Source organism: Clupea harengus, unplaced genomic scaffold (genome assembly GCF_900700415.2).
Source record: "Clupea harengus unplaced genomic scaffold, Ch_v2.0.2, whole genome shotgun sequence".
NCBI classification, from domain to species: Eukaryota; Metazoa; Chordata; class Actinopteri; order Clupeiformes; family Clupeidae; genus Clupea; species Clupea harengus.
The window spans coordinates 17,102-32,700 of NW_024879956.1; the positions used below are offsets into that span (position 1 = coordinate 17,102).

Consider the following 15,599-nt stretch of genomic DNA (forward strand, 5'->3'; position numbering starts at 1 on the left):
GATTAGGAATGTTACAAAACTGGATTGAAAAAATCTATGCTTTAATTAACCAGTAACTCTAGAGGTCAAATTACATCGATTGTCACCCTGTTGTATTGCACACTTATGGCCTTTGACAGTGATATTATCTAATAATTGTACTTTGATAGTCCTTGCACTGATTGTTGAGCCTTACCTTTTGGATTGGGACTGATGCAGCTAGGCTTCAAACAACCAAAATGTGAGATGATTAATATTTTTTTTTGTCAACAGTTTAGTGATACATTTATGTAGAGTTATTTTAAAACCTTCCATTTCTTGTACACTGCACTGTCCGTTCCTATGAGGACCTTGTTGAGGTTGACAAAGTCTCATGCTTGTACTTTCCGGCCCCCCCATCACCCTTGCTTATTTTACATATTATTTTGTTTGTGTAAATAGAACATAATGATACCGCCTACAGGATAGTGATGGGACTTGGGTGTTATTCATCTGTGTTCCTCCTCAGGTGAACCAACCAGTTTGGGCTGTAGAGGTGTCTGAAAACTGCTGTTGTTCTGTATAGCACATAGTTCTATCTATCCAAGCCATAGTTGATGTTTAGTTACGTTTGATCTGATGTTCACCCACTGTGAATAATTGTGTATAAATGTGAATTTGTGTGAATTTTAATGTATTTACTTCAATATATTTGAAGACAACGTCTCTTTGTCACACTGGTGTCATTGTGTTCCTTTTTATAAGGCAGATTTAACAGCTCATGAACTGAAATGGGTTTATTAATAATAATAAAAATAAGTTTAGCCAGGATCGAATACAAATGGGAGTCCCTCCTCTCTTTCTTGTTTGACTCACACATCCAGGAATGCCTTTACATCATGTATTACTCAGCATCGGTTCCAAGGAAGTCCCACCCACTGCTGCACAAACCCAGACGAGATTGCTTGGTCTCTACACGTGGCTGTTTTAGTGTTGTGTAAGATAAGATGAGAAAATGGGGAAGTAAAAGTCAGCGGCCACAGAGATAGGGACATTTTCACCCAACACAATGTTCAGATAAAGATGTGAGCTGGAGAGAATTGTCTTGGGCTTGACTGAAAGGTTTCAGTACTTTCTGAATTATCACAACAACATCACACAGGTTTTATACCTCTGCAAGTCATACGTCATAGAGACCTGCAGTGGTTTTGGACATAGTATAAATGACTGTTTTCTGAAGTTGCTGTGTCATTCACCTCCAGGCTAGAGGCATCACAGCAGACAGCAACATGTGTGATCCTAATCCGCATTGTTCAGTGTACCAGGAAACCATTCAAACGCACCTGAATACCATTATTCATTATAAGAAAAATATTATCTTCTTCCCAGTGGTCTCTAGGGCATGGTATCTGTAAATAAAACACATTATCTTCTCCATCAATAATGAAAGACATTCAGTGGAAAACAGAACAGATGCCACCGGCTATTTGATTGTTTAGAAAGCACCATGTGTTTGCAATGAATGGCCCCACCTTCTGGACGCAGGTGTGTATGTTTATCTTGATCATTCTTTTTTTCACTGTGGCACATTTCTTTGGGTTTAGAGTAAAGTCTTTTGTCACAAGCCAATAAAATTACATTTTAAATGCATTCATAGAATGAATATTACTATGTAGGTCATTGAAAAATGAATGGTTTTATTCCAGCATAATATAAAACATATAAAATGAATGAGAAATGAACAAACCACTTGGATTTTTTTTTTTTGACAATGAATGAAACATTAAACATTGTAAAATACAATGGGCAGCATTGATTCAGAATGAAATACTCTTTTCTTTTTTTTAGGAAATGTATGGTGAGTTGTTTATGTTTGACTCTTCTTGAGAAACTACACTTTTCATAAAGGCACTTAAATGAATAAATCAAAGAAAAGCAGATAAAAATTACATCAATGATATGAATTTGCTATTGGCGCATAGTTTCTTTGTTTCTGCCAACTGACTCAATGGCAGGTATGGCTTTCAGTCCTGCTTTTTTCTGTAGTGCATCTGTGCGGTATAAAATCATGCTTGCATAAAAAGACAAAACAATTACAGTCAGCAAATTAAACTGTATAACAAAAAGATAAATATTAAAAGTTAAATTATGCACATGAGCCTGCAGAAATTAGTAAGGTATGAATAAAACCCCTGAGAGAAATGCTGAAGGACAGCAGAACCAACAAACACCTATTCTGAAAAGTTCATTTTGTCATAACAATGACAAGAGGAAAAAAAAATAACTCTGAGAAACTGAATCTCAAACGGCAAGAGACACAATTAGTAAAATACCACAAATAACAAAGCTATACTGCCATGATACTGCTATGTAAGGCTTTCGTACTAAATTAGTGCAAGTGCTCTTTTAGTGTGCCAAAGATGCCTATGAATTCATGTCCTTTTTACTTAGGTAAGCGCTGGATGGGCGCAGTTGTTTTTAATATTCTTGCAGGTCCCCAGTGTTCTGCATCCTCTCCACCATGAAGAAGCAGAGTGTGCCGGTGAAGCCCATCAACACCATCAGCAGCAACTGCCAACTCAGCAGCAGGTAGCCACTGTAGAAGAAGGCTATGGCTGCAAAGATGGACTGATGAGGGAAAAGATGGAGTTTGTCAGACGACCAAGTATCAGTAACAACTTCAACACCCACTGAGAATGTTTATTCGGATTTAAATGAAGGTATTCGCTATTGCATGGCTGCGCTCTTGTTTAAATCTGATGAATTACTAGATAGCAGACTGTCAGTACTGTCTATGTTACTGTTGCAATGTGTCTATATAATTGATTCACACCCTATGCCAATTTGACCATCATTACTTTTGGTGCTTTACCTATGGTGAACTTTTGATGCATCTGAGCTTAAAAAAATGCTAAAGTAATAGAAATGAATAAACAAAACAGTTGGCTAATTCTTCATTTACCTGGATAAACTTAAAGATGGCAAAGGCAGGGGCACTTTGCTCTGCATACACACGTCCAAGAATGCTGTACAGCTGCGTGTTGAAACAGCTGTCTCCCAGGCCCAGTAAGAAGCTACACAGCAGTGCAATGGACACGCTGAAAAAAAAAAAAGAACACCCAGGTAACAGGGGAGGGCCCAATTATAGTATATATGCTATAACAGGGTATTAACTAGGGCCCCTTCCATATAGTAACAGAAATGTATAAATGTTTTATATATATATGACCTACCTTGTATGTTGCAGGGTATTAATCCATTTTAGTATGAAATGTATTTGCAAGCTCTTTACCACAGATTTATCATGCAACTGTTATACCCATGTTCTACCCATTATGACATGTGAGATTCCTATATGTTTTTACAGAACTTTTCCATATGGGAGGAGATCTATTAAATCCTCGAACACGATAAGAATAACAATGACCGCATACCTAGGGGCTAGATAAGGCCGGCGCTGTGTGGTTGTTGAGAAGACCACCGGGGCGTCGTCCGGGATGTTGAGGAAGATCAGGTAGAACGCAACGAAGTGCACGACCATCCCGAGGAAGACCACCGAGGTGCGTCGGAAACGGTTGTTCTTGCACACCAAGCCAAACAGGCCTCCACCTAAGGGATGAGAGGATGTCTCTAAGCAACACGATGGAACAATTTGGCACTTTTTGTGTATGTTTTCTTTTAAGGGCAATTACTTTTGGGATTATCTTCAAATTAATTTAGCTGGAATATGGTCATGTGAAATACAGATAAACACACCTGTTGTTTTAAATTTTAAAAAGGGAATTAAAAAACTTTTTTATTTTCTTCAGCTTTTAATTCATGACTATAGGTCTTTGTTTTTAACACTTCATTTTATTGTTTTTATTTTCATGTATATACATATATATATATATATATATATATATATATATATATATATATATTATTTTTATTTTGCTAAGTGTGTTTGTTTATTTTAGATCATTTAATGTCATCCCTCCACTCAAAGCACATTGTGTCTATGTATGCCATATGAAATGTGCTATATAAATAAACTTGACTTGACTTGTTCCCACTAGCTGAGTTATGTGAGCTATGTAACCTGTTCTACTATATCTACTGTGCCCAAACACACTATGGCTCTCCTCAAGGAAGACTCTGCCCTGCCCTGGACCACACACACCTACCCACAATCTCTCCAATTCCAACCACTATGCCAGAGAGACCGATCAGGCCTTTGGCCTGGCCTTCAAAGTGGGTGGTGGACCCGATGCAGGTGCCATACACACCGCTGTAAAAGGAAAGCTCCAGACCTGCAAAGACGGTACACAGGTTTCGGCATAAGAACGAATGGTGAGCCAGCTGTTCATGCATACTGTGTGAGTTCTGGATGCGTTTAAAATATATCAACACCATGTGCTTACCACTGTAGGCCATGCAGCAACTGAGGAGCAGTATGGTTTTGCTGCCAAGCAGCGACAGAATTGTCCCTGTGAGGGCAACAAAGAGATGTAAATTCTTTTCAATTGCATATTCTTTTCTGTATTACTGCATGTTATCTGTAAACTTGTATTGACTCACTGAACTCTGACTTGGCCTCCTTCACAGCAGAGTTGGCTCTTTGCTTGTATCTGATAAGAACAGGGCACAATAGGAGTTATTCCAGAGAAACACCAGTGCGTCATGTAGCAAAAGAAAAGAAGTAATTCAAGCCACAACATTTCCAAATTTGGTCTCTTTGGCTGAGGCTTTTCTCGCCCAAGCATCCCCCAGGAAGCTCAGTGGGGGACTGTCTCAGCATTGCACACACCACAGGCCACAACCTGATCGCCAGATGTTGGAGAATGACAGTGTTACGCAGCAGCAGTGAATACTGTGAGGGGTGGGCCTTACACCATGTGTTTGGACAGCAAGCTCTGGCTCTCCTCCTCAGAGATGACCTCCTCGTGATGCTGGGGCGACCTCAACGTGAGGAAGCACAAGGTGCCGATGACGGAGACCACCAGCAGCGATATGAACATGGTCCGTCTGTTCTCGTCTGGGAGGAACCACACGTCATTCACAGGGATACAGAACACAACACAGACATTCACACAGAATTAAAGCTGTTATTTTGCAATTGTATTACTTATTTGTTTTTACTTTTCCAGTTATTCCAGTCCAGTCTATCATATTTTTTTTTACATTTATAGATACATTTAAAACAGCTATTTTATAATAAAAAACCTACATCAAGGGCCTTCATTTAGTTACATTTAAATTTAATAGAAAAATTATGTCAACCACAAGTTATTCATACACACAACACTATGCAGAACAAACCATACCAAACCAGAACATATCTTACCTGTGATTTCATCTTTTCCTCTCCAGTCTAAATAAACATACAGATTTCCAAATATCATACTGAAAAAAAGAAGAGACATGTTTGGGTTGCTCGGAAAATTCAGGAGAAAAATGGCAAAAACTGTTCTGAAACATTAAACAGTCACTATGTGAGTCATTGTATGCATTTCACAAACACTAACTTACATAATGTAATAATAATCTTAAAAGCATATGATTCTAGGGGGAGCTATTGTGCAAACAGTAGCATCAGCGTCTCTTGCCATGTTTGACCTAGGTGTACAAGGAACCCAGGGCTTGCCCCCCCCCCCCCCCCCCCCCCCCAAATAAACTTTAAACAAAAGTATGTGATACTTAGGGCAGAGTGAGGCTTGCAAATCATTTAATAGGACACAGATACATCACCAAAACTTCAGTGGGCATCAAACTTCGTATGAAACGATGTACCAACTCTACTTTACTGTATTGCATTGTTAGTTTTGTGCACCAGAATATGTCAACTCCAGTTTGTATTTAGTGAAGCAGCACCAATACCTGCACTGCAACAGTGCCCAGAACACTCCAGTGTTCCTATTTATGGTGGAGGCATCCGAGTTATCAACCAGGAAGTGTCCTTGAGCGGTCCAAAGCACTAAGGGTTTGAAACAGGTTAACTGTTTAAAGACAGTCACAGTGAGTTGATAAAGAGAGGAAAATTGACTATTGAACTATTTAATGACTATCTTTAAGGACTTTTTAAGGACTATCTATGACTATTTCCTCTTAACTAATCTATATTTCCGTCTCAGTTGATGAAGGGGTTTATCTGTCAAATTACTGTTTAATGACTATTACGATTTCTTGTTAATACAACTGATTAATATTTCAGCAATATTATTGCATAGAAAAGAACAGTATATAGTACAATGGTTTTATTCCACAAATAGCTGATTTCAGCGAGTTCTAGCAGTAACTGTGATAATGAAATGAAAAGAGGTCACTTCAACGATGACAACATACTGTGGCTCCCTGCCAGGTACTTCTTATGTTACTCATTAACAAGTTCCATCTATTGAGGCCTGAATAACCCACTGACCAAACAACCCCAAGACAAATAAAACCATAAAACACAAGTACAGGCAGGCCCTGGGTTTATTACAAATGGTTTTCCCTCCCCGCAACAATAGGAGTACATTTTCAGCAAACTTACTAGCAGCTCCCATGCCAATCAGCACCGAGGTCAAGTACAAGGACCACGTGTAAGGAGTGATGAACACAGCTATGTAGCCACTGCAAAGACATTCAAAATTAAGCGTTGTTCTTTGTTGGTTAGTACAAGACCATGTTTACAATCTGTGCAATAACCACAAATTGTATTTCTGAATTTCTACATTCTAAAATTTCCCTCAAGATAAATAAAGTATCCATCTATTTATCAAACCCAAATTCACAGTCATGATATTAATATTACTGAAATTTGAAATATCACTTTTCATGAAGACATGCTTACCTGTACAGTATGCCACTTAAAAACATGGTCAGCTGAGGCCCGGTGATTGCCACAACTGTAGGTGCCAGCAAATTGGAGAATGAAAAGACTCCATAAATGATACCGAGGCTGCAAAAATGAAAGAAGCGACAAGCCTTCGTCACCGATCAGCTCTATGCCTCAGCCTTGCCATGTGTGACACTCACACATATGACCTTCTAAAGGGCATTCAGATAGAGAGATGCTCAACACTGACTGTAAACATCCTTCATGTGCTTTAAGAGCAGTAACATCTACCATGTGTGAAGTGCCTGTAGTCCTCCTTCAGTCAAACTCCACTCACTGACACTGACAGCTGTGCTTTCAGAACCAGTTCATATTTTTATTTCCCCCATATCCACGTCTGAAATGGGTATGGGTTTTATTCTGTACCGCTCATAGATCAGATAATTGCTCACATACAGATAATTGTGTAGACCTACAAAAGGAAAGCACAGATGGCTTAGAACTTGTTATTTGTTATCTACTTAGTTCCACTGTCCTCTGGACTTAAAATAACCAATAACCTCCTGTGCAATAAATAACTTCTGAAGATAAGGCCTTTTCTTCCCCATATTGTTATCTGTACACCATTATGGCAAGAAATTAAACAGCAAAGGGTTGAGAATTCTGTAGTGAAGCTATTCAGACATAAACAGTACCTCTTCCCAAACCTAGTGATTATGCTTTAAACTATGTATTGTTTATGTATATGTTGTTTATCACAAACATCCATCATGTAATCTATTGAGGTGCCAATAGAACACACACCTGGCCAGGTCATGACCAGACATGGCACCATACACTCAGACTTCAGCCACACAAATGTAAACCATGTTTTTAAAGAACTGCTGTGTGCAAGTGCAGTTGGGCCTTTACCTGTGGTAACCACTTCCAGCAAATGTGTCATTTTTAAGGCTCTTCAGTACTGTTTGCTAATATGAGAGACAGGGAGATAGAGAGAGATATTGGGTAAATACGTTACTTAATTTGAAGATCATAGTGCATTTTTTTTTTTAAACTCAATGTCAAATATTAACATATCAACATACTGACAAAGTGCATGGGTATCTTACTGTGATACACTTTTTTTTTTATTTTTTTTTTTTACTTTTCTGATATGTTGAACCCCTAATTTCACAAAGACAACTTCACTGTTATAATGGTTCAACCAAACACACAAGAACATATAACACAGTTGATGGAAATAAAGATGTTCTTAATTCTACACAGTTCTATTACCTTGTCTCAAGGTTGCCACATAGTGGAGTAAACAGCCCAATACACATTTTATCTTTCAATTATGTCAGATGAGAACTTGCTAAGAGCAGAACATGGGTACTATATAGGTATAGTTGTTTAGTTTTAAAACTGCCTCTTAAGGTTTGGTGCCCAATGGCTAACACTTTCAAGACCTATGAACCACTACATTCTAAGTCATTTTCTCCCCAAGCCTTGTGAACTGTTTATCTAGGTCTCTATCAATGATGGAAAAGTAGTTTCCACCAAGGAGCCACAATGGGCCATTGTGTGGAAGTCCAACTAGGTTTGACAGGGGCTCTTTCTCTTACCCCCTGGCAAGAATCATCCTTAATCACACACGGTATGCTCATGAGATTGCCCTCTGTGTGAAGGAAAGTTACTAGATGCCATCAAACTAGACACCACGGGATGCCCGCAGTGGGCTTGCCCCACCAAGCCGTGAGACTGGTCCTCTCATTAGGATTGGGCGACTCCTAATGGTGGGCAAATGTCAGTGATATGCAAACTTGCTTTGCTTGGTACCTCATATGTTCGGCCATTGTTAAGATGGAGTATAATTGTTGAAAGGTGCTGTTTATGCTTATTCCCTGGCCTTCATTCTAGATTTAACTAACAGATGTGACTTTCAAGAGCAATGCCCAGGCAAGCGTGTACTGATGCACTTGGACATCCATTTTAATTCACCTCTGCAACAAGAGATCCACCCAGGTATGTAATATGATTCATGGGTCCGAGCAGAATCCTACCTTCTGCCATTGAGAGATCCTCTCTACTGTGCTTACAATGGAAAAGTGACTCCGTTATAGGCCTTAAGCCACAGCAATAAATCATGAAATCCATGGCCCTTTATTGAAATGGTGGCATCATCTGTTCTATTACCATGTTTTTAGTTGCCACCCTTATGACCAAGCTGGTATGCTGGGTTCTGATGGTGCCAAGTATGACCTGGACACAGAACAAAGACTAAGAAAGTAACCATGACTTTATTACCAGCAGAGGGCATTAACCTCCAAAGTCACTTCAGTTTTTTCTCCTTCCGATGTTCTTATCAAGCTACTGCATATCCTCAGCCACTACATGGTGTACATGAAGAACAACACATATATCAGTTCACAAAGAGATGGACACTAGTTCATTCCAACTGTGCAGCTGACCAGTAGTCACACAACAGTTCATATTCATAACCTTTAGATCATTCAACAGATCAGAACCGCTCTCATTTTAGTTTTCCTACAATGAATATATTCATGTAATGACATTAACATAAATAGGTTGCTGATATATCCTACTTGCTGGACTGCTGTGTACAGTTACTAGGCTATCTATAACTGGAGTGATTTCCCATTTATAGCCCATGGCCATTCAATCTGTCATTGAATCTGAATGCATAAACCACAAGGTCTAAGTATCATCACAAAAGAAAACATTAAAATCCATGAATTACTATGTTTTTTATTCATTAAGCATAAATCTTACTGTTGATATATTTATTTGGATGGTAACAGTGTAGGGATACTTTACACAACACCTTAACCAATTAAGGTGTATAGCTATAGAAATAACCCCTTTTAGGTAAAAAAAATAGCTGAAGTAAATTCATGGAATATCTTTACCAGAATATGGAGAACGTGGTATAAGGTGTAATTACAGCTGATCGGGGAAATGTTGCGCAGATTTCACAGTCCCTTAACCCTGATAAGACACGTATGCCTACTCACCCCTGCAGCCACATTAGTGCAGGCTACATACACATCTGTTAAGAAATTGCTACTGGGCGCCATATTAACTGCTGTGGAATGTCAACACATAAGTGACGTCAATTCAATTGATTTGAGGTAGCTTAATCGAAGTGAAGCCTATCATTTTCACGACTGCCCTGTTAAACTGTGCACTCAAAGCCTCATAATGCGTCGATTTGAAAAAAATAGTGTGACATTTGAATTTTCCAGTCAGTCGCCCAGCTTCATTGACGGATGTAAATTAAAAACACGAGATGCGCCTGACCCAGTAACCATTCACAATACTCTTCACAGACTGGTAACTCCAAAGATGCAACATGTGAAAAATACCACAGTGATTTACACCTTAAATAAGTCTATATAATACAGTAATAACTTCTCCAGCACCGGGTTCTGATCAACTAATTCATGCTTCACGACACATGCAAACGCAGTTAAGTGTAGTAGCTGGCTGGCTAAATGTCCTGACTCACTCAGTTGTGCAAGAACCTTCTGCAAGTTCAAAGCTCAATGTTAAGGTACGCTGTTCGTGTATCCTCTATATGCCAAATGCTTATATTATACTTTATAGCCTATAAAATTACTTTAAAAAAAATCTCTACAATGTGAATACATCAACTACGAAACAGTAGCAAATCATTTGCTAACACGCATTGCTGACTTGACCCACCCACTTAAATTGCGTGAAAATAATAAAGCTGACATTTAAAATAGAGTTTGTTATTGACATGGCATAAAGTTGGTCCATATAACTTACCTCGATGTTCCCAAGGGTTGTGAAGGCAGTAAAAATAAAAAGAAATCCTATTCCAAGAACGACCACATTAAATGCTCTGCGGTCTGCCATGATAAAAACATTCAACTCCAGAACTTCCTATGGGATTAAATTTAGTCCGTGTCTACAGTTACATTCCGGGAGTTTAACTGTCCCATATAGTTATCGATGTCGTGATTAAGGCAAACGTTTCGATAGCTAACTAAAGAAAGCAATTTTTTGATGGGGAGGGGAGTCTTCCTTGTCCAGATCCGATTCCACATCTGAGTTTCCAGCCCCCGAATGAAGTCCTTGGCAAACACACACACACACACGCTGACTACAAAACTGAATGTTTCTCGTGACCCACACAGACTTGATGTTTTTGGTTAAGTTAAATGGCATCAGCACCACGTGATAAGTAAACAGCACTGGCAGCAGCGAAAAGATTTATTTTCACTAACAACCAAGTGTTAGCTAATGTTAGCTCTAACCTCACCATGTCACATTAACGCAATTCGAAGTTTGCGATAGGGGTGGCTTCAAAGTCAACAACCAACATAGTGGAACCATCACGTGGATAAATTGCAACGTATTTTAAAGATAGGAAGAGCAAAATTACTTAAATAAATGAAGCTATTCTAAGCTAGCAAACTATAACTATAACTATTCTAAGCTAGCAAACTATAAGTAATGTTAAAGTTACGTTGTTAGCTAGCGAGTTAGGTAGTTGGCAAAAGTAACGTAAGTATCGGCAAACGTTATCCTATTTAGGTAACTTATCGATAGTTTACTGAACCTGACAATCTTTCGCTATCCAAAAATGTGCCGAGCTGGTAATACTGTTACATTATTTCACATACACTCCAAACAAGCAGACCAAAACTGAAATAATAGGTTATGATAATGCTTAACTATGCCTAGCTAGCAAGCTACGTCTGGAATACCGAGTGGTATGTGTTTGTACAACGCGGTAGGGACATTTAGAAACGCCTATTCTGTACGGACACCCTTTAGTCCAATTGGTTATAGCACGTTCTTTCCCATCAGGCAATCCTCATGTTGTACACAATCATCATGGCGGCGCAGGATGGTGGGTATTTGGAAACTGTATCTTGTTATGTGTTATTTTGACTCGGTTTGAAGTGTATGGTCAGCAGTTATGTATTAAATTACACAAAGTGCTATATTTAATTGTTAATGTGGATGCAAATTCAACTTGTCAATTTGATTTGAACATGAAACTACACCTTTATTGGGTAACATCTAGAACATACCATAACCGCGCTAGCTGGCAAGCTTGATAGTCAATGTTAGCATGCAAGCTAATCCATTGCTGCTGTTCTAGCTAGCGCTTTCGGTTTTGTTGTAGTGCGAGTCACATAGGGTCACATGCAGTATGTCAGTTGCATTTAGCAAATTACACAAAGGGAAAAAAATAACTAATGGTTAGTTCCTACCTGCCCTGTGCTGTGCTGCTCCCTGATCGGGCAGGTAACGTTGCTGTTGGTTGTCAGAATGACAGTTTTGGGGCTAGCTAACTTACAATCGTCAGCTAACGTTCTCCGTATGACGACCACAGTGTAAATATTTGCCAGGTCATTATCTTAAAGCCAATACCATAGTTTATGAAATGTGTCTGTATCCAACTGAAATTTCCTAGCCAAGCTGAACAAACTTGTCCGCATCATAGTTAGCACTATTTCCCCTGTGTCATCTTTGAAGTTTGTCAGGGAATGTTATTTAGAGAGACTAGCTGACTTGTAGCCTTACATTTGTTACGTCCTTAAGTGAGATTTGCGTGAAATATAGGATGCGTTGAAAACTGTACAAATATCAATAGTATCAACATGAGTAGTTATTTATTTTTAAGTATCATTCGGTAATGGCATCTCATCCCAACAGATGAGATTCTGTAAATACTGCAGTACAGCCTTTATTCTTTCCCTTCTATTCACTGGCAGGAAGTGAAGGTGTAGTCATGGAAGCAGAAGTCAGTGTCAAGGACCCAGACATTTTCTGTGAGGATGATGGCAAAGGGGAAGAAGCAGGAACTGAACAAGCATCTCATACAGATGGGGAAAACTCTTCAGCTCAGGTCGCCGATGTTAGTAATGGAGATGACTCTGACGAGGGGAAAGAAATGGTAGAACTGAAAATTATTTGGAACAAGAACAAATATGATCTTAAAATCCCTTTGGATGGAACTGGAGCCAAACTTAAAGAGAGGATTCATACTTTAACTGGTAAGTATATATATATATATATATATATATAATGTTGTTACCTGTCTTGGATGAAAATGTCTTCTTAATCTAATATAGATTTGTCTTGGATAGGTGAGCAAAACAAACCAGAGGGTAGTTCCATAAACCTGTATTTTGGCATGTATTTAGGTCTTCCACCTGCTATGCAGAAAGTGATGTACAAAGGACTGCTACCAGAAGACAAGACGCTACGTGAAATCAAAGTAACGAATGGGGCAAAAATAATGGTGGTTGGCTCAACGATAAATGACGTCCTTGCTGTAAACACACCAAAAGAAGTTATTCAGCAAGAAGTGAAAGCTGAAGAGAATAAAAAAGAACCTTTATGTCGACAAAAAGTAAGTTGTGCTTAGATTTAGATTTACCCCAGGCCTTATCATCTCTGCTGTTGGAGGGAGACTGACCTTTTCCAGTTACATATCTGCCTAATTTCTTGTTCTATTTTAGCAACACAGAAAAGTACTGGATAAAGGCAAACCTGATGATATTATGCCATCTGTGAAAGGAACAAAGGTATGTGAGCATGATCTACCAAAAATGCTTTTGGGTCAGCCACAGTTTGTTACTCCTGTTTGTCATATCTGTTGTCAAGGGCAACTTCTTTGCCATGTTGCCCGGCTGTCTTGGGTTTGTTGTTGTGTAATTTCTCCTGGCTTAATTCTGTAAATTAAACATTCATGAATGACCTTCAGTTTACGTCTGACCCTTGCCCAAATAAAGTGTAGATGAACATTACGTTATGTAGAACCAATTTTTCATTCCCACAGTTTTTCCACATTTGCCTCTTGACCCATCCTCTTTTCTGTGTCCGTGCAAGGAGAGCCAGAGGAAGGGGGCTTCTGAAAGGCTCCCTTGTTGTTCCACTAATGACCAGCGAGTGATGTCTCATTTGTTAAAATAGGAGCGCTTACCAACGGTGCCTTTAGCCGGAATGTACAACAAGTCCGGAGGCAAAGTGCGGCTCACATTCAAACTGGAGCAGGATCAGATCTGGATCGGAACGAAGGGTGATGCTGTGCTATCATGACAAAAGTCTTTAACCACAGTGCCATCGTTGTCAACAGTCAGTTTAAATGTTGTCTTTGCCATGTCTCTTTTTTTTTATATTCTCTTGCAGAACGAACAGAGAAAATTCCCATGGGTTCTATTAAAAATGTGGTAACTGAACAAATCGAAGGCCATGACGACTATCACATGATGGTATGTCATGTTTGTTGTTGAAGCACCACTCTAGTTCATTATTTCAGTAGTTGAACAGTGCATCATTTTTTCAAAGAAATATGTGTACCTAACAATATGTGTGAATCAAGAGTTTTTTTTCTGGCTTTATTACCAGGCATTTCAGCTGGGTCCAACAGAAGCGTCTCAATACTGGGTCTACTGGGTGCCTGCACAATTTGTTGATGCAATCAAAGACACGGTCCTTGGAAAGTGGCAGTATTTTTAATGTGCCTCCTCAACTGACACTGAAGAACTGGGATCCAGAACAAAACTGAGAAATCAGAACTGGAGACTATAACATGTCCTGAAGAACTTTAATTTTTGATGCATTCAAGAAAAAAAAAGCAAACTGAAGGATTGCTGGTGGACAAAATCCTCTTTTGGGTTTAAACTGCACTAAGTGACAGCAACCGTTAAAAACATAAAAAAAGAAGAAAAAAAAGACAGAGAACCCAAGGAAATCCAAGAAACAATTGTACGAATTGTACAATTGTACATTTCTCCCAGATATTCTGAAATGAATAAAAGTTATTTAAGGAAAACACAACCATGCACAAGGACATAATCAATCTAGTATTTTCTTTTTGTGCAACAACCCAAGCAAGCTTGCCAAAGTTGACTGCCGTTTACAATGACCCCTGCTAAAGGTTCTGCTTTTCCTGTAATGTAGACTGTGTACACATAAAGAGTCCCTGCTTATTATCATATTTGATATCAAGACAGTTTGACTTCTTTGCATCAATCATTTAACTTTATCAACAGTTGTTAGTCACCAAAATATATGAGAAACATATTCTGAAAAAGTGTCTTGATTATCGAATTTCATTTTCAGTGTTTCACTTGGATCTCACAGTGTGAAGAATCATTCAGTTCTTCATGTTTCATTTGCCCAAATTTGTTATTGTAACTCTGAGGTCGTCCTAAAATGAGAGATTGAAAAAAATGACCAATTTGTGTCTTGTTTTTGCACATATAATTGCATTGCCTTGTTGTGTGTTGTATTTTAGTGTACCAAGTGTGCATCCCTTGTTGTCAGGTTATGCATTTTATATATCATATAGCACAAAAACAGGGAATACCAAATGCAGGGAAATGGTAAGGATGCACTCTTGCTACACTGAAAAATGCCCTTCAATGTTAACATGCAATTTGTTTGGGTCAAAATCTATATTGGACTCTTTTTTCATATACCCTCATTTTTTACAATTGCCACATCACTGACAGCCATGCAAATTGACAGCTGACGATATCTGTTCAAAAACTAAATGTAAACTTCTTGTTTAGTGGGCATTGATTTGGGGTCTGAAATTCAAAACTTTTCTATAAGGTTTAGGGCATTGACAATTGTAAGTTTCAAAGTTTCAACAATTGACTCTTGAAAGTTCACTAGGAACTCTTCTGTTGCAAATCACAACACCATCATGTTGCCATGTGCTGAGGGAAGAGCACATGTGCACTATACCATTCAAACCTTAAATGATTAATCAAATTCAAGCAAGATATTTGCCTTTAATGCCACTGTTGATGATGGATTGTCTTATGGCTCAGTGGGTTGGTTTGATTCT

At 38.7% G+C, this 15,599-nt stretch overlaps 2 protein-coding genes across 2 annotated transcripts; one reads left to right on the forward strand and one right to left on the reverse strand.

Moving 5' to 3' along the window:
• Positions 1-1,634: 1,634 nt before the first annotated feature.
• LOC122130917 (UNC93-like protein MFSD11) lies at positions 1,635-11,213 on the reverse strand. Its single transcript, XM_042705774.1, has 13 exons — positions 10,550-11,213; positions 7,670-7,725; positions 6,773-6,880; positions 6,473-6,552; positions 5,818-5,914; positions 5,285-5,343; positions 4,831-4,975; positions 4,519-4,568; positions 4,362-4,427; positions 4,125-4,250; positions 3,393-3,567; positions 2,921-3,056; positions 1,635-2,586 (listed from the first exon to the last, which is right to left on the reverse strand). The coding sequence occupies exons 1-13, from the start codon at positions 10,637-10,639 to the stop codon at positions 2,437-2,439; spliced, it is 1,338 nt and encodes a 445-aa protein (XP_042561708.1). The 5' UTR covers positions 10,640-11,213; the 3' UTR covers positions 1,635-2,436.
• A 301-nt stretch (positions 11,214-11,514) lies between these two features.
• On the forward strand, positions 11,515-14,741 carry ubfd1 (ubiquitin family domain containing 1). Its single transcript, XM_042705775.1, has 7 exons — positions 11,515-11,639; positions 12,511-12,792; positions 12,943-13,151; positions 13,261-13,326; positions 13,715-13,820; positions 13,931-14,013; positions 14,150-14,741. Exons 1-7 carry the CDS (start codon positions 11,606-11,608, stop codon positions 14,258-14,260), a joined length of 891 nt encoding a protein of 296 aa, XP_042561709.1. The 5' UTR covers positions 11,515-11,605; the 3' UTR covers positions 14,261-14,741.
• Positions 14,742-15,599: the final 858 nt, after the last annotated feature.

What these genes read in the sequence shown, in the direction of transcription:
- LOC122130917 (XM_042705774.1), bottom strand. Translation starts at nt 10,639, where the DNA reads ATGGCAGACCGCAGAGCATTTAATGTGGTCGTTCTTGGAATAGGATTT. An exon ending in CAACCCTTGGGAACATCGAG is followed by an intron (nt 7,726 to 10,549) that starts GTAAGTTATATG and finishes CTCTCATATTAG; the next exon opens with CAAACAGTACTGAAGAGCCT. An exon ending in GGAGGCCAAGTCAGAGTTCA is followed by an intron (nt 4,428 to 4,518) that starts GTGAGTCAATAC and finishes TTGCCCTCACAG; the next exon opens with GGACAATTCTGTCGCTGCTT.
- ubfd1 (XM_042705775.1), top strand. Translation starts at nt 11,606, where the DNA reads ATGTTGTACACAATCATCATGGCGGCGCAGGATG. An exon ending in GAGGATTCATACTTTAACTG is followed by an intron (nt 12,793 to 12,942) that starts GTAAGTATATAT and finishes GCATGTATTTAG; the next exon opens with GTCTTCCACCTGCTATGCAG. An exon ending in CATCTGTGAAAGGAACAAAG is followed by an intron (nt 13,327 to 13,714) that starts GTATGTGAGCAT and finishes TTGTTAAAATAG; the next exon opens with GAGCGCTTACCAACGGTGCC.